Genomic DNA, 19,723 nt, shown 5'->3' with positions numbered 1-19,723 from the left:
AAAAAATCAAGAAACTGATAGAGCAAAATTAATTCATTTTTAATGTAAACAACAAAAAGCAAATTTCGATTAGGCATTTTGAGCTCTAGACTTGGGGTACTATGGAAAATGAAAAGACTATAAGACAGTGATGAAGCTCATAAGAATCTTGATGGTTTCTTACAAAAGGATACATTTTAATCAGAAGCTTAGAGTTTGCTCCTTTGTTATGACAACAGATGTAGAGTCCTGTAGTTGGAAGGTTAATAATCTTCATTATGCTCAGAAGTGGCCCCATGTTAACAGTTTAGTGATTGGACTGCAAGGAACTGATTTGAGTATTTCTACCAAATTCTGAATAATATTTTTTGATCCTCATGGAGGATGTGATTCCATGTTAACAGGCTTGGCCATGAACTCATAGTGTGACTTTGGGTAAGTCCATTAACTCTCATGTGTTTGTTTCCTCAAATCTATGAAATGGGAGCACTGGGCTCAGCTTCCACCCCAGAACAGGCTAAGTCTGTGTTCACTGGTTCGTCTGATGCTGGTTGGAAAGAAAAGAACCTATTTTTCCTCTTCTTTGCATAGCTGAAGCAATTCTCTTGTACCCACTCTACCCTTCTCTTCTTGCTCTATGGTCTCAAAAAAGGTCAATGCAGGGAGATACAGAGCTTACAGAATTATGATCATTCTGTTGCGTGCATCTTGATATTTCACATGATCCTTGAATCTTACCACTTCGGTAAATAAGAACTAAAGTCAGCTGCTTTGCTGATGAGCAACTTTTTATTTTCTTAATGAAATGAAGAAAATAACTCTAATAATGAAAATGTGCAAACAGTAGAATCACAGAGAAAAGCACAGGGAAGGTTTTATTCCTTTTAATTAGAGAGGATACCTTTATAGTACCCAGTTAAATACTAATGTAGTCTTCAAAGCTTCACATCAGGTAGTCAGTGTCTGCGTAGCAACACTGATTATTCTTACTCGTGTATTTGACTCTAGGGAGGAATGTTAGGTTTCCTTCTCCCATACTGTCAACCCTGGGTCTCAGAATATTTCCAGAACATTCTAAGAACTATAATGTTCATCCTCATTATAAAACTGTATCAAGAATAAGGACCTACCTGAGTTACATATTTCCTATGACAAAGAAAAAAAGCATTGTAAACCTTTCTGGATCAAACCGGGGTATAATAAATATACACAAAAATCAAATGTACTATATAGTATTATATACACCAAGGATGATATATGAGCATCAGTATATATAGACCTAGGCAATTTGTTTTTGATGCAGTCACTATCCCTTTCTGCACATCTCTCTCTGTCTCAGAGTTTCTCCAGCTCAGAAACTTTGGATCCCATCCTTTCACTCTTAGCAAGCTTCCCACTATCCTTTGCTAAGTTATTAGATAACAAAGATATTAAGTCTTTCCCTTCCCATGGACATTTGCTTTTGAGACTTAAGAGAAATGGATCGCTAAAGGTGAATTTTTAAGGATTTGTGAATCTTTGCCCATGATCCTGAAATCATATTCTGGTATATAGTAGGTACCTTGGCAGCCATGGAGGTGCTACCAGAGAAAACCCGTCAAAAGAACATACTTATTTGACAGCCTCCAGCTACTATACCTTAGGGATCCTCTGAAATGTTAATGCTGAAGCCACATTCTCTCCAGGCTATTCCTAACTAATGATTGAACATAGTGAAGGTTCAAGAGCTGGGCCATTTCTGCCTGATGTGGAACTCCTTTTTGGGCAGGCTTTGCTCTGGGGCTCCCCATTGGCCTGGTCAGGACTTAGAGGTATTTCATGCTCAACTTCCATGTCTTTTTCCAGATGTCAGATAAGCATCATAGTGCAAAGCTTCTTCCCACTATTCCTGCTTCCTCTCCCCTTTACCCTTCAGAGGCATTTCTCCCAACAAATTTCTTGCACTCCTAGATTCATCTTGGCATCTGCTTTCCAGAGGATTTGAGCAGACACAGCACTCCATAAATATTGGTTGGGTCAGATAAAGGAATCTCAGGATGAAATACATGAACTATTAGAAGAGGTGAAGAGAGCTGTGAGGAAACAAGATTGAGTACCTACCATTTGCCAGGTGCTTAGTTGTAAGAGAAACTCATGCAGTTGGACTAAAAGATTAGTTGAAATAATGTGTGCTCAGTAGCTGATATGTATTAAATGCTCAATAGATAGCAGATATCCTTATTATAAAGAATTACATTAGATTCTGTATGAAAAGGTCAGGTGGGTATGAGATATCAAGAGTCATGAAAGAGGCAAAGAATCAGGCAAGAAAAGAGGTCAGGGATCTGAAGGGAATATAGTCCAAGCAGTAGTCTGGGTTCAGTCATCTTGGCATGGCTGAGAAGAACTCCTTAGGAGCAGTTACTAATGAAGTTTTAGACCTTCTGGGGATATTCACCCTTGTTGAACCCAAATATTAATTTTTTTTTCATTTTTCAGGGTTCTGTGATTATGCAGGTCCCTAATTGTTAATATAGTGTCTGATTTCAGTGAATGAGGAACTATTGGTATCAATTTATAAGTAGTCCTACAAGGCTATATTTTTAAATTCGGATTTGGGGCCCTGAGTGGTGGTGGGTGGAAGAGGGGAAGAGAGAGCATACAGGGCCTTGATGTGAGATCTTGACTTCCTTTCTATCTGAACTTATTCTCATTGAGAGCTCCAAGGCTTAGCAGTTAGCTTTTTCATCTGCTTAAAATGCAGCTCCATAGTTAGGTGTGTGATTATGGGCTTTTCTTAATTGTAGTTTGATTAGAGAGACTTTCCAGATGTAAGACACAATTTTGAGGTCACATTCTTTACCTCCTAAGAAGATACAGGTTATAAGTAGAAAAGTTCCTCCAGAATACTACAGAGGATAAAAAACTTGTAAAGAAGCAATAATTAATCTCATCTTGTAGCAATATAAAAGGAATTATTCTTTAGACCAATTGATTATGCTCAAAGCCATCTAAGTGATCTGTCATCAGTGACTTTCAGAAGGTAGCTCCTGATTCCTCTTAGTAAATTAAGCCTACAAGTGAACGCATTATTAATTCATTACATGCCAGTACACCTGCCACAAACATAATTAGTCCAGTCTCATAAGGGTGTCATTTTTGAAAGGTTAATAGATCCAACCATGCTTACCCCATCGCCCCAGGGGTCAGTTTTCAATTTGCCTATTCATGATGTGTTCTGCTGCTCTTGAAATGCAATGAATTTCTCAAAGAATTGGTAGTTTGTTTCTAATGTAAGATAGTATTGCATTTCAGCATTGCTGAAATATACAATCTGGTGGTCTGAAAGACTAATTAGGAAATCTATTACCACACCATATACAATGATATAGCCATCTCAACTCGATCTTTTATTGAAACTATCAGGGCCAAATGTGTTTCAAAATTCAGAAATTTTCAGAATCTAGAAAGGTAATAGTATATACCATGTATCATATAATATCCTTATCAGGGTCTGGGGCAGCACCCAGCACCCAATGACTATATTGATATTTTTGCAGCACAATACTGAATATTAAAATAGGTTTTGCTACCAAGTGAATTTAGGTGCTAAGCTTATCAAACAGCATCAACAACAAACAACAAGAAAAAGAAAGCCAAAGCATTCAGTTTGCAGAACTTCATGGATTTCGGAATTGCAAATAGGAGTGGTAGTGAATTTGCATCCTAACTCCTCCTCAAACAATCTCCATGAAGATTTTGGGAACAGAAGAGAAAGAGTTGCCAAGAATTTTGCTTGAAATTGAAGTAGGGGACATTTATTGCTGCTTTCTACCTGTTAATTCTATAAGACTCATTTTCAAAATTTCTCTTAGGCTACATAAAATATGGACTCTCTACATAATGGTTTGTCTAAAATGAGTAACTTGGGCGAATTATTCTTTTACCGATAATCAGCTCATTGAGCTTTACTTGTGACTCTGATATGCATAAGAAAATATAAAAGGGAGTGGAGAGTAAGAATTAAAGGAAGAAAACAGCTCCTTCCAGTTACTGCCCTTTTCCTATGGCCACAGGTCCATCCTCACAGTAGTCTCATCTTTGCAAAGAGGCTGAAGAGTTGACTATTTTGCATTAATACTTTGCGGCACAGGGAAGGGGGATTACAAAATTTCCTACTGTTTCTCTTTATTAGATCAACAATCACTTTTTCTATCAGCTGAAAAATCTGGTAACACAATGATCAAGATAGTAGAATAGTTATTAATAAAAGTGTTCTTGTTATCATCACTCTTGGGTAACTTTTGTTTCCTATTACAATCTTCTTGGTGCTTAAGACCTGGTTACACCTTGAATGTAGTGGGTGCTCCTAGTGTGCTTATTAAATTGGATTGAGAAAGCATCCTTATGCCCTTCACACCACACTCTTTGTTTGTTTGCTTATTGCTTTTCAAAAGAAGTCTGTGTTTCCTATTGTTGAAGCTACTTTTCCTGTTTTCTCTCTAGGATTCAGAGGCATTGGATTCTGCTCCTGAAGATATTTATATCCTTTGTACTTCCAAGGGGGTTGTAGGAGTATATAATCTATCACTGCAAATGATCTGTTTTGATCACATAAATGAAGAGATGGCTGACTAAGAGTTGTGCTTCCTTTTCAGTTATTCTCCTATATTGTTATGAATTAATTTCTGTTGGATTTTGATAATTCTGTTATTGACAGACATTTGTACCTGCACATACTCATGTGTGTCTCTACCCATAAGTAGCAGTTTGGCCTGTCACTCAGGGATATACATGCACTTCTATGCATTCACCAGCCTGAAATTGTCCCAGAAACAAGCTCATTTTGCTTCATCATTATTAAAAATATTTATGTGGGAAAAAAGTGTTTAGAACTGTTAAGAAACATATAACTAAATATGTTATCAATGTACTTTATAGGAAATTTATGCTATACGTCTCTTTTTCCTCCTTGCTCTTTATCAGCATGAAAATGAGGCTTCTGTTTCTAAGAAACTCTAAAAATATTACTCACCTGCACCTACCCTGTTCTGCCACATTATAATCTTGGTTATAGCTCTCAAATGTCAGAACAGAAGATCATGAACTGAAGATGTGTCATAGAAAAAACTGCTTTAAAGGCAAGTTCAACATAATGGACTAAGGAAAAAAGTCCAACCATGAGAAAACTTGATGTTGACTTAATTAAAAAAAAAAAGGCATCCTTTATAAAATACAAACTGTATGAGCACTAAAATTAAAACTGCTAATCCTTTTCTTTTTTTCAGTCCTCTCCAGCTGGCTACAAAATGTCTCTGGCCCCTTGCCAGGGAGCCCTGAATGTCTCTGGCACCAATGGAACACAGGCAGGCTAGAGACAGGCAGTTCTCACTTCACATTTTGGTAAATTCAGAAACAGTATGTTGCTGCCCTGGGCAGCTAAACATTCCAAATTTTAGAAACAATTTTTGGTGGAAATTTCGTGAATCTGCTCCCTCCTCACATTTTCCCTGGTTCCTTGGAATGAACAGTCACTTTGCCGCTCAGCTTGACAAGAACTGTATTGCAGTCACTGATCCCCTCTTCCCTTCCACCTGATACAAGATCAGCAGTGACCTGCAGCACAGCCTTTCCTGTGATCTAATATATTTCAAAAAATGTTACTGAGTGGCTTAACTAGCCCTAGCACTATAAGATACTTCAAGATAGTAAATGGCTGAGTATGGTTGGGACAGAAATCACATAGGACTGGCTAAAGGTGGGACTGGAAAGATGAATAACAGTGCCAGATGGACAAGAGGGCCAAGTCTTGTGTGCCCTGGGCAAAGAGTCTGGATTTTTTCCTGAGAGCAGTGGAGAGCCATTGCAAAGTTTTAGGCAAATGAGGGAAAGTCTTATTTTTTAGAAAGATTTCTCATCCTGCAGGATGGAGCATGACCTAAAGACAACATTGGGAGCAGAATAATGAATTTGGTGTCTGTGGCAAATAATTCCAGTTAGCATCATGGCAACTCTGCCAACCATGGTCCAGACAGTGGGTTGAGAGAGGAGGATGTGAACAATATTAAAGAGATTAAATCATTGGGACTAGGTGATTGATTCTACCACAGGGGATAAAAGAAAGAGTGGAAGGTGACAAAGAACTGAAGGGGACACAAATTTGAAATTAACCCTTTCATTTGAGTGTTAGTCATATGGGTGATTTTTTTTCATTTAAAAAATATTTTTATTGTTATAATGTCATTTTAAATATTGTATATATTACAAAGAAAATTTGATAGGTGTGATATTTAGTGATATAATGTTTTTCTTAAGATAGAAGTCATGATGCTAACACATGTTTACTACAATAAGATTGTTATTATTGCCCATATTTGACTGAATCATACGGCAAGTCAAAATGCATTTCTCTGCTTTAATAGAGATAATACCTGTGAGTTACTCCCTCACCTACCCACATTTCATGTAATTGAGATACTGATTTTCAGAGTAATACAGAAAAATGATATGACCATGTGAGGAAGAAAGAATGATCACTTACATATTTTGATATTCCTGAGAAAAGAAAGAAAAATCCTCACATAAATATTTTCTGAACATTTTGCATAACTGTTTGCTGTTGTAAGCCAAAAATTCTTGGTCTTTATCCACTACTTTTGGAGCACACAAAAATATATCCAAATAGGAAAACAGTGCTGGCAACCTTGTCTTAATTCATTTTGACTGTTAACAACGAAAAAAATAATCAGATCAAGAATAACACTTTTTAAAAATAGTTATTTTTAAAAATAGTTCCATTATATTTTTTCTGTGTGGATATGTAATTCTTGTTGAAAAATTTGTAGAATTCATAAAAATCACCTAAATTCACCTAAATATGCACAAAATGGCAGAATGGACACAGTAACTTTTCTTTAAAAGAAGAAAAATCAATACTATAACTGGAGTAAACATTATCCTGAATTTAGAGGTTACAGCTGGGAAACCAAATAAATATATATGAGAGAAGTAAGAGCTCTCTTAATTGACCTCCACTGTACTGAATATTCCCTCAGTTAAATTTTCAATGTCCCTCCACTGCTTAACAATTAAACTAAATTTCCAACCAGTTTGCCTTTCAGCCTGAACACCCACTAGCAACCAAAATAGCCTTATGCTTCAAACATGCATGATTCCCTGTATTTCCATGAAAATACACTGTTTCTCACACATGTGCTTATGTTATTTGTTTTCCTGAAAGTGAATTCCATTCCCACTATTACTCCAGCAATCTCTACCTATAGACAGAGATTTCTGTTCTTTGAAGTTCAGCTGAAATGCCATTTACTCCTTGGTAACTTTCCAGATTAGCTGGACAAAGAGATGCATTCCTATTTTCTATTCTTACCACGTGGTTTGAACCATTCTTATCAAATCTGTTCAAAGTTTTGCATTACGACAGTCCTGCATTACCCATTCTACTCTATGGTAAGCCTCTTGAGGACATTGTGTGGTAAAACTTAGATTCCTTTCTACTTCCTAGCACAGCATTTCTGCTGAATGAGTGACTGAATGGAGTCATTCCTAAAAGTCATGGATTTTCAGTTATTAAAAAAAACTGAAACAGTCTTTGAAAGCTGGTACTTATGAAGTACTTCGTTAAAAGCTTATTTTAGACTAGTCATCTTTAATATTAATTCAAACACATAAATATGTATTTCTTCTCTTGTTATGCATGTTTTGGCTCTTTTGATACCTATTTCATCATACATACATTTGTATATGTGGCTTGAGGCACAGTTCTAAAAACATAATTGATTCTCGCTATCTTTCAGCATTATTAATACTCAACTAAGACGAGGAATGGACATGTCGGTTTTAAAAAATCTATTTGGTTTCTTTTAATGGAGGCAAATATTAATAGAGAAAAAAACCAGGTAAAGATTCCCTTTCACCACTCCATCTCAACACACACACACACAAGCACAGTTAAAAGTTAACTATTACAGTGGTTTTAAAGATATGTACACATACTCTATGATACCTTTCCCTTGAATAAGTGGAGTTTAATTCTCCTCCCCTTGAGGAGGGTTAGATTTAATGACTTGCTTCTAATGAACAGAATGTGGTAGAAGTGATAGGATGTTACTGCCAAGGTTATATTATAATCATAGTCTCTCTCTCATCTTAATCTCTCTCTGTATGTCTCTTTGCCTGACTGACTTTGTCTTTTCCTCTTTTGGGGTCTTGCTCTGGAGAAAGCCAGCTGCCATGTCATATGAGCTGCACTAAGGAGAGGCTCACATGATGAGGAACTAAAGCTACATGACTGACTCTCTATTCCCTCTGAATATGCCAACAGATGTTCAGACGCAGTTCCTCAAGCTCCTGCAGATGACTGCAATCTCTACTCAAATCTTGACTATAAGTTCTGAGTCAGAATCACCCAGTTAAGCAACTCCTGAATTCCTGACCCTCAAAAACTGCATGAAATAACTGGTAATTTAGGGAAAAAATGTGTTACACAGCAGTAGATAATTGTTATAACTAACAAGTCCTAAAATATTTTTTCTTTTCTCTCTAACCAATCATGTTTTTTTGTCATCTTTTCAAGAAATTGACTAGAAACCATGGTAGATTCAAGCCAAAAAAGCTATGAAGAAATTCATAGGGCATCAGTATTGAGATTACTGTCTACATCTTAGCTGTATGACCTAACACTTTTTTCCTCAGTTTCTTTATTCACTATAGGAAACTGAACCTACCTAATAAAATATTAGAATTAAATAAGATACTAAACTAAAAGTGCTGGCATAGTCTTTGGTAAGTTGTAATTGCTCAATAAATGTTAGCTTTATTATTATTATTCTGGTTTAAAAAGAAAAGCTAAGAGGTTGCCTGAATAGACATTCAATCTCACAGAGTAAAACACACAGCTAGTATTCAGACACATATGTGTAAAATTAATGAAAACAAACTCCTTCTCATACTGTCAGAAGTCAAGCCACTTACAGCGCTAGTGAATGTCTTGAAAAGTGAATATGATCTATAACAGAAATTCAAACTGAATACTGTCCAAGTTCAAAGAAACTCTAAGAGTGTGTCACTTTTGAACCACACCAGGGATCTCAGACCATGCTACAGCCCTATAGGGCCATTAGAGCTACAGGCCATGTGCTAGTACACAACTGTCAGATCACTAAATAAATCATTCCGAAGGGGACATCATACAACACTATGTGGCCATGAGCTTTATTACCTCGTAGCCACACAGGAAGCACAGGTATAATGTACTGCATATTTATTTTGTTTTTGAATATACTATTCAGATAAGGACTATGGAAAAAGTAAATATTCTTCAAATAATATTTAGCATTTTTTGTATGCAATAGCAAACAAGAAAGGAAAAGAACAACTTCAACATGATAATAACTGATGCCTGTTGGATCTGAGAAATACAACACAGACCAAGTGTTAATCTCTCCCTCTGCACTTTTACACTTTAGGCAAAAGAAATGAGTCATATCAAATTTTACTCTCATGGCAGAAGGAATCACATGCTGAGCTGTGTATCCCCTAAAAATATTTGTATTAATTTCTCTTTACCTTATCTAGCTTTGAACATTTCAAAGATCAGTTCCTCAGAAATAAGGCTATTACTTCATGAAGGCAACTGTAGTTCAGAGATATATCCTTAAGCAAACCTCCTGTTCTGTTTAAATAAAGTAGTATACTTTGTACTCATTACTTCGTTAGGTCGAAAATTAACTCCCAACTTCTGTTAAGAACATAAGTGTTCCAGTCAGCGATTTAATAAAGATAAATTTTAAAAGAGTCCCATGAAGGAAATAAATGGCTCCAAAACTATAAGTACATGACACAAAATACAATAATTTCTCACCATATCTTTTTTCTGGTTTGGAGAAGGAAAGGGAGTAGAGTTGAAAGGATTGGTAGGATTGTCTAAAAATAAAAAATGATCATGAAAAAGAAAGGATTATTTATAAGGATCCCTATGGCGTTTGGGTTACACCAGAGATTTACCTGGAGCCTCTAACTGTCACAGTTCTAGGAATTTGTTGAGTTGTTTTTTTCAAGTCCTCTCAACTCAAGATTATATGCAAGATCACTGCTTGCTGTTTACACACTCATTCAGGAAACAGTAAATAAGGTAAAACGTAACAAACTGCAGTCAACATAACCAGGCCCTATCCACTGATAAACCATAGCCTCTTGTGGACATGAATGAAGGGCTTTGGCAGAACCAGGCTCCAAAACTGCCTACTTAAAAGGTCAAAGACCTGCAGGCTTTTCTAGCTTCTTTCTCTATTAAAGTCCTGCCCATTCTCACCTTCTTGCTTAAGTCTCACCTCCACCCACTGAAGTTTTATCTGACTATTGTTTTTGAACATCAAGTTTATTCATAGCCTATATTAATGCATTGGCAGTTAATTAAATATGTTATTTGTTCATGGTTTTATTATTTGTTTTTCCTCTTCCAATAAAAATATAAAGAATCTATTTATGCTTTCTACAAGTTTGTATTTGTAGTATTTTGTGAAACCATTTTAAAGCTTTATTTTATAATCAGGGAAATTATCTTGTTCCACTAAGATATAAGATTTTAAATGTAGAGTCACAACTTATTATGGCCTTGTGGCACTGAAGAAGATTTTGAAATTTTACATAATAACAATAAGCATAAAGTGAAGCTTTACAGTTCAGATTAGAAAAATGCGATACAGTGAGCCAGAAAGTTCAAGACAATGTAGCGACTGGTTAGATTTCTCTGGAACACAGATGAGATAGGTTGGTCCTTTCACTAAGTGGCAATGGATCTCAGTGTTCAAGCCTGTAATATCAGTTAATGAAGATAAATAGATTGTCCCAGATGGAGCAGCTACTCAAGATAGTAGCTAACCTAGTTACCAAATTTATATACAAAAAAAATCAATCATTTTCCAATATACCACCAATATAAAGGTAAGAATATGGAGAGGCAGACCATTTATAAAAGTGACAAAAATATAGAATATCTATAAGTTGACTGAACAAGACATGTTTTGAAACTATATGAAGTATCAAAAAATTTAATGAGACCTAAAAGGAAGCTTGGATAAATGAAGAAATATGTATGTACCTACATAGGAAGGCATAAGATGACAATCTCTCAAAATCACTTACAAAAGGAATGCAAATCCAATAAAAATTCTCATGGAATTTTTCCTTAGAATTGGAAAAAACAATATAAAACTTATATAATGGCAAAACAAACCAAAAAAAAGACAGTCCTTTGGTGAAGAAGAACAACCAGGGTAGACTTGTACTTTCACATTTCCAAATATACCCAAGTATTCAAGCAAGAATTCAATGTGTTAATAAAATTAGAATATACCGTTTTATCAGTGGAATAGGACATTTAGCTTGGACACAGACTCAAGTATAAATATGTATACAGCAAATGGTAAATGTGGTATTTTAAGTGAGTAGATAAAGAATGAAAAGTGTTGAAATAGTTAGGTGGCTATTTGGAAAAAAATCAGTTGGACTTCTACTTGGATGCTATTGGATCCTTTATAAATCTACCCAGAGCTCAGAGGGCCACCAATATTTTTGCTTATTGGCCTCAGGTATATTAGCTTTTCTTTTGGATATATTTATTCTCCAAGTAAAAAGCTAAATATGGCATGTAACTTCCCTTGTTTTCCAACTAAAACTCCATCTATTACTCTGATGACATTAGACTATGTATATTAAAATGTATGAACTTCCTTGTCTAGAATGTTGCATATGTACCATTCATCTTTTGATTTTAGCATTTAATTATTTTAGCATTTAATTATCATCTACTTCTGTCTATAATTTCTTACATACTTTCTTCATATATTACCCTAGGCTCTGGACACCTATTTGTTCACTTTCAAAATTGAAAGTAACTTTATCAGAGAAGCTGGAAGTCTCCAGCCTTTGCTGATCCACAGCCAAATTCTGAAGAGTTTAATCGTTTCAAAGAGCAAATTTATCTAACAACAGAAATTTTCTGTGCCATGATACAACTTAGAATTACATGTTTGTAATATGTTCAATATGGAGTCACATAAACCTCAAAAAATTTCAAATGAAAATCACTTGGCTTAAATCTCACTAAATTTATTTTATTAATAAATCAACTAAGCACTTTGTGACTCAGTTTCCACATTTTTGAAATAAGTCTATTTTCATTTGCCTAACATTCCTCACTAGGATGTTACAAAAAATAAATGAAATAATGTGTATTAAAGGATGTTGAAAACTCTAAGGCACTATGTAAATGTTAGCTGGAACTTATTGTTAATTCTTATTCCCTTTTTGGTCAAAGCTACTCTAGCCTTAAACTAATAGGAAAGAAGACACATTGGGCTTTGGTAACTTGGCTCAGGGAAGTAAGTCAGTGGTCAGGTAATTTGGCAGGGCTGCGGCAATAGAAAAAACTAATGATACGGTTGCCAAGTGGGTGCCAATCCAAGTTCTGATCCTGCTCTGACTTCACTGTGAGCTTTTGTCCCTTACCTTCCTAACTACCACCTTGTTGATGTTCTTTGCCTAAACTAATCACCCATCCCATGGCCTGTACCCTATCCGTAATCTCACCTTTAAATTACCCCAAAAGTTATACTCACATGAGCTGGGTCAGGTGATCTCAGTTCTGCTCCCTCCTTCCCCAGACAGAGATGGCAAGTTCCTCTGCCCAGGATTCTCACTCTATAAGTCAGCAAATACTTCAGACTCCTTCAGGAGACCTGGGTCTCCTAGCAGACTCTGTCATCCATGACTTAATGAAGCAGGCTTTCCAAGGACCTGGGATTCCCCTTTGTCAGGCTGGGCAAAAGTCTGGCCAAGTTTGAAAGAGATTCTAAGGCTTAGGGCTGACAGAGGGCTTCTCTGCTATAGAGCCAAATTTGCAACCTCAAGACATTTCTCTCCTATTTTCCATGCCCTGAGTCTCTGTCTCCCATTCCCTAAACACATTACACTAAAGATCATTTTAAAGAGCAAATGGGATATCAAATAAGTTTTTTGGAAAATGTTTTCCTATGGTTGCTCTGAAGTCTAAGAATATATTTTTCATTTTATTTTTAATGAATACTTAAAAGGATTGTAATGAAACTATAATAAAGAATGAAAGTGCCTGACTTCTATAAGCCTAAGAGGGTGTTTCTTCCATGAGCTTAAGAGGGTTTCACTATTCCATACATGGTAGTATTTCAGCGCCTATACTTTGCCTGAAATAAGGGAAATTTATAAGGATAAATCCAATATAAAAATAGTAATTAATGATGTTTTACCCAGATAGGAATTCTGAGACCTATTGTTATTTCTTCTTTTCTTTATAATAAGACTTCTCATAAATGAAATGATCATAATTTTTAACTAGTGAAAGAATTATGGAGCCCTGGGAGGCCCAGATGCTAAATATAAGGAAATAGGGATAGAGGAGAGATAGAAAGGTTGAAATGAAGACATCTACAGATGCCAGGGAGACAAACAACTTGGATCCCAAAGGCAGGTATAAGAAGCAAGGGAGAGACAGATGCTCAGCAATGCTAGGACTCAAGTCTATTTTTTCTTAAAATCATTGATGTATTGGAGAATGTGCTTATTTGAAAAATAACTTTTAGGAGAAAACTAAATAGTATATAGATGCATTTTTTATATAGATGCAGCTTCATTCAGCAACGTGACCATCACACCCTAAATAATATTTTTAAGAACATCATCCTTCATTTTAGCTTATGATAATCTCCTTTTAAGCCTTACTAATAAGCCTTAAGGATACCCCATTTAAATTTTAGCTTAAGCATCAGAATTCTACATGTGCTTTGAGATTACAAGCACATCACATACTGATGGTATATGTTACTTATCACCCCATTATAGAAAGAAGAAAAACAAATTGACAAATCCAATTTGTGTGTGTGTGTGTGTGTGTAATTCAAATTCAGGAAGCTCTGGTTTTAGCTACCTTCAAGGCTTTCAAGACCATTTGAAACTTGACCTGTGGTGCTTGTTCCAGAAAAATAAGCAAAGTAAAATAATCCAGGTAACTCTTTAAGGATCTATCAAAGGACTGGGGTTAAAGGAGGAGGAGGAAGGGAAAATAATGTTAACAGATTATATCTGTCCTGAGTTACCTCCTGGAATTTAAGTTAAGCAGCTGGAACCCATTTTGTCCATTCTCTCACACCACAGACAAATGTATTGCCAGTGAAGATAGACCACAAATGGCTTGCATTTTATTTTTCTTAAAAACCTAGAACAGTCAGCCCTTCCTACTGAGACAGGACTTTTCATCTGGGTAAAAATATATAAGGACTCTCAAAAGAGAAATACTGGATTTCTCAGTCAGAAGCGTTCTTTGTGCTAGACAGTATGGAGAAAATGTCAGTTTAACAGTGGTTTGAAAAATGTCAAAACTCCTGTGTTTCACTCATTTTGAGATATCATGCAAGTAACCTTTCTAATTTTATTTTTGACTATTTCTGATTTTCTTTCTTTTTTTTTTTTTTAAATCAAAGAGCTTATCCTTGATTAAGTAGAAATTTGAAAGCTTCCTAAATGAACTTAGGAACAATTTTTCTTTTAGGCACAAAATTATTTAGCCTTTGGAGCTGTATGAATATCTATTTCATCAATTATTTAGCCAATCAATAAATTTTTATTGAGTTCATTTTAATTGTCAGGTTCATTTCAATTGCTAGACTCTGGGTATTCAAAAAAGACACTGCCTTTCTCCCTCCTTATAGACAGCAAATAAACAAAAAAATATATAGTTACTCATGCTGATAATTGTCAGCAAGGAACAAATAAGTTACTCTAAAAAGACAGCCTCTCTTAGATAAGATGATCAGAGAAGACCTTTATGAGAACATTGTATTTAAGATAAGATCTAAACAAAGAGAAGCCAGCCATATCAAGCAGAGGTTTTAAAAATTACCATTTCTGGAGAGAAGGTCCCAAGGGATAAAATTTTATACAGTTTCCAAATGTTCCTGAAGAGGTCAAGAGAAAATGCATTTAGATTTCTTTTTCCTGTTTTCTTTTTCTGAAATTTGTTGTTTGGATATAGGAGATCCTAGACTGATATTCCATTTTTTCATCTACTATTTTGCTTTACTTTTTGGCAGACTTTTTAAAATTTATTTTCCAAAATTCTGTTAAGTCTTTATTTCTGCTCTCTTGTTTAAATTTCCAAAAGCACTTTCTTATTTTCTGGTTGCCCACTGTTTGTCATACTATTCTTGCTTCATGGATGCTATATCTTCTCTTATCTCTTGGAAGAGGTTGAGGACATTACCTTGAAGTTTTCATCTTCCTGCATAGAACGCTGTCTTAGTCTCTCCCTCCCTCTTTCTTCTTTTTCAGTTTGTTTTGGTCTCTTTGTTTCCTGTAAGAAGCTTGATGGCACTTGGCTGACTGCATATTTAAGAATGGGGTACAAACAAGCTGATTACACAATGGGAGGAGAGATCAGGCCAAGCTCCATCACTGGAGGATTCATAGGTCTTTTCTCTTGTATTGGTTAGACTTCTCAGAGACAACCTCTTCCTTTCTGCCAGGAGGATATATGTCTGGTTGCCACACTCGGAGTTAAGCTATGGAAAAGAGCTGGATGTCTTTCCATGCAGTATATAAATTTTATTTAATCCCTCAGCTATGACTGATGCCACCTCAGGGCTCTCTTTTACCTTTTCAGAGAACAAGGGTATGTTTTCTACCTGGATTGATAAAGACACAGTTGCTTAGCTGGGTAGAGAAGAACAGGGGATCGGGGGAATCTAACTGCTTCCTACTCAGATTTCTAATAGGTCACCTTGTTTTAGCCTTACTATTCCCCTTGTTTCCCAGTGGCAACTAGTGACACCAATTGCTGAGCCTTTCTACAAATCAAGTTGGTGGTTTTCTCCTTTAGCTCAGTCCAGGCCAAGCAGTCAAATATCTCAGGTCTTCTATCAACTATTGGTTGTCCATTTGCTTTTCAGTTTCCAAATTTTGCTGCTATAAATTTCCCCATTAAAATATCTAATTTCAGTCTTTTTCATGGAGCTTCAAGATCAAGCTGAACTACTTGTATGTATTAATCTGTGGTGTTTTTATCCAGAAATTCTGTATATTCTTTAATTTTTAAAATTTCTTGTTATGCACTCTATGTGCTAAAATGTCTTTTTTCACTTACTGATAGTGGAAATCTTAGTTATCATCTCTCTTGACCTCTTCATAGAAGTCAACACTATTGTCCACCTCCTACTTTATGAAACTCTCTTCTTCAACTCTGGACACTATACTCTCCTGTCTTTCTTCCCACCTTTCTTCCCATTCCATCTCAGACACGCTTGCTAGCTCTTTCCCCTCTATTCACCATCAAAGCTGAAGTTCCTTAAAGCTCAGTGTTAGGTTCCCTCCTCTCTTTACTTTATAGTCTCTCTTCAGATGACATATCACTCAAGTTCTTTGCCTAAGCACTAACAGGTCACATATTGTATACCTCCAGTCTAGACTATTTCTCAGGTCTAGACCTATGTATCCAATGGCTTATTTGAATTTCCTTAGATGTCTCAAATGTAGTTTAGACCCAATGTGTCTAAAAAATAACTTATGATCTTATCTCATTAAACCTGGCCCTCTTTTAGCATTCTTTGTCTAGATAGTGCCACTGTCCAGGAACACAAACTGAAAACTAAGATTCATTCTTGACAATTCCTTCCCTCCCAGTCCGCATATTCAATCCTTCTCCAAATTCTATTGACGGAATCTCAAATATATGTGCAATTCACTTATGTTTCTCCATTTGTTCTGCCAGTACTGCCAAACTACCAACATCTCTCAGCTGGATTTGTGAACTAGCCTCCTACTCATCTTCTTAATTTTGTTCTTCCACATTCTCCACCCTAATCCCAAGCTAATTCTTACACAGTCTTTTCAAAAGACTACATGAGTTTTCATACCTCTGCTTAAAATGGCTAATTTATTTGCATTAAGGATACAAGTCTAAATCTTTAGGTTTACCAGCAACATTGTGAAAGATGTGACCCCTCCCTACAACACCAGTTTTACTTCATACATTGCCACTCTTGGATTTTCTGTATTTTAGCCTTATTGGACATCTTCAATTCCTAGAATGCCCTGTGTCCCTCCTGAAAGAGGGCATTTGTACCTGATGTTACTTGTATCTGGTTCTCCTTGGCCTAGCTATAACTATTTCTTTTAATTCAAATTGCTTAGATGTCATCTCCTGCAGCACGAATAAGGTATTCTATCTTGTAATTCTCTCTGTTGTGCTATGTTGTAATCATTTGTTTACACACTTATCTCCCCATCAGAATAAGAGCCATTTGAACAGCTCTTTGTATCCTTAGCATGAAGCACAGTATCTAGAATCTGGTAAGTTTTTTGTAATTGTATTGTGAATGAATAAAAAAGCTCATTTATATCAAAAAAATAAATTATCAGTGATTAAAACAAATCTGTACTTCCATGATACATTAGGAACTAGTTATGATTTTCAAGAGAAAGATATTTTATAGATAATAATTAAATTTCCTTACTTTTTTTGTTTTTCCCATTGCCTTCAGGATGGAAAGATTTAAATCTTCAAGTGCTGTTAGTACATTCTCATACTCGCCCAAATGCTGAGAAAAATATTCTGAAAAGTAAAAATATTGAAATAAATACTTGTTTGCCTTTAGGTAATGATAAAACAAAATATCAACTGAAGATTTACACAATAAATGAGTAAAACAAATGGATAAAACTGACAAATTTTCAGATAAGACTAACTAAAGTGTCAATATACTTTCATTAAAAAAGAAAAAATCCTGGAGGGTTACCATTATTCTTCTTATCTTACAAAAAATAGAGAAAAATTGAAGCTGGATTTACATACACAGCTGCTTCAATAAAAAGTTGTTCCCGAGAGACCTTCAAGATGGCAGAGGAGTAAGATGTGGAGACCACCTTCCTCCACACAAATACATCAAAAGTACATGTACATGTGGAACAACTCCTACACAACACCTACTGAAGGCTGGCAGAAGACTTCAGACTTCCCAAAACACAAAAAACTCCCCATGTACCTGGGTAGGGCAAAAGAAAAAACAGAGACAAAAGAATAGGGATGGGTCCTACACCTCTGGGAGGGAGCTGTGAAGGAGGAAAAGTTTCCACACACTAAGAAGCCCCTTCATGGGCAGAGCTGGGGGTGGGGGAGAAGCTTTGGAGCCACAGAGGAGAGCACAGCAATAGGGGTGCAGAGGGCAAAATGGAGAGATTCCCGCACAGAAGATCAGTGCCGACCAACACTCACCAGCCTGAGAAACTTGTCTGCTCACCCACTGGGGCGGGTGGGGGCTGGGAGCTGAGGCTCCAGCTTCGGAGGTCAGATCCCAGGGAGAGGACTGGGGTTGGCTGTGTGAACACAGCCTGAAGGGGGCTAGTGCACCACAGCTGGCTGGGACGGATTCCGGGAAGAAGTCTGAAACTGCCTAAGAAGGAAGAGACCATTGTTTCAGGGTGCGTGAGGAGAGGGGACTCAGAGCACTGACTAAATGAGTTCCAGAGACGGGTGCGAGCCGCGGCTAACAGTGCAGACCCCAGAGATGGATATGAAATGCTAAAGCTTCTGCTGCAGCCACCAAGAAGCCTGGGTGCAAGCACAGGTCACTATCCACACCTCCCCTCCCAGGAGCTTGTGCAGCCTGCCACTGCCAGGGTCCCATGATCCAGGAACAATTTCCTTGGGAGAACACATGGCATGCCTCAGGCTCTTGCAACATCACGCCAGCCTCTGAGACTGCAGGTTCGCCCCACAGTCCATACCCCTCCTTCCCACCCCAGCCTGAGTGAGCCAGAGCCCCTTAATCAGCGGCTCCTTTAACCCCATCCTCTCTGAGTGAAGAACAGATGCCCTCAGGCGACCTCCACACAGAGACGGGGCCAAATCCAAAGCTGAACACCAGGAGCTGTTTGAACAAAGAAGAGAAAGGGAAATCTCTCCCAGCAGCCTCAGGAGCAGTGGATGAAATCTCCACAGTTAATGTGATGTACCCTGCATCTCTGGAATACCTGAATAGACAACGAGTCACCCCAAAATTGAGGCAGTGGACTTTGGGAGCAACTGTAGACTTGGAGTTTTCTTTCCATCTCTAAATTTTTTCTGGTTTTAGGTTTATCTTTTTTGGTATCTAGACTTTATTATCATTGGTAGATTTGTTTGTTGATTAGGTTGCACTCTTCTTTTTTTTTTTAAATATATATATACATATTTTTCCTCTTTCTCATTTTTCTTTTTTTTTTTTGTGGTACACGGGCCTCTCACTGTTGTGGCCTCTCCCGTTGCGGAGCACAGGCTCCAGAGGTGCAGGCTCAGTGGCCATGGCTCATGGGCCCAGCCGCTCCGTGGCATGTGGGATCTTCCCGGACTGGGGCACGAACCCATGGCCCTGCAACAGCAGGCGGACTCTCAACCACTGTGCCACCAGGGAAGCCTTCCCCTTTCTCTTTTTATGAGTGTGTATGTGTTTGCTTCTTTGTGTGATTTTGCTTGTATAGCTTTGATTTTACCACTTGTCCTAGGGTTCTGTCTGTCCTTTTATTTTTATTTTTTTAGTATAGATTTTAGTGCTTGTTATCATTGGTGAATTTGTTTTTTGGTTTGGTTTCTCTCTTCTTTCTTTGTTTCTTTCCTTTTTTTATTAGTTTTTCATTTTCTCATTTTTAATATTTTTATATTTTTTATTTTTTAATCTCTCTC

General features: G+C 36.8%; 1 protein-coding gene across 1 annotated transcript in view; it reads right to left on the bottom strand.

Moving 5' to 3' along the window:
* The window catches only part of NECAB1 (N-terminal EF-hand calcium binding protein 1), a 292,307-nt gene that overhangs the window by 88,360 nt on the left and 184,224 nt on the right, over positions 1-19,723 (bottom strand). Inside the window, exon 5 of the mRNA XM_065895521.1 lies at positions 17,520-17,617. Within this exon, the coding sequence (XP_065751593.1) occupies positions 17,520-17,617 (98 nt within the window). The remainder of the gene's footprint in view (positions 1-17,519; positions 17,618-19,723) is intronic.

This window comes from Phocoena phocoena, chromosome 17 (assembly GCF_963924675.1).
Source record: "Phocoena phocoena chromosome 17, mPhoPho1.1, whole genome shotgun sequence".
Classification (NCBI taxonomy): domain Eukaryota; kingdom Metazoa; phylum Chordata; class Mammalia; order Artiodactyla; family Phocoenidae; genus Phocoena; species Phocoena phocoena.
Note: the sequence above shows the minus strand (reverse complement) of the source record. Positions and strands in the feature narration are given on the sequence as shown.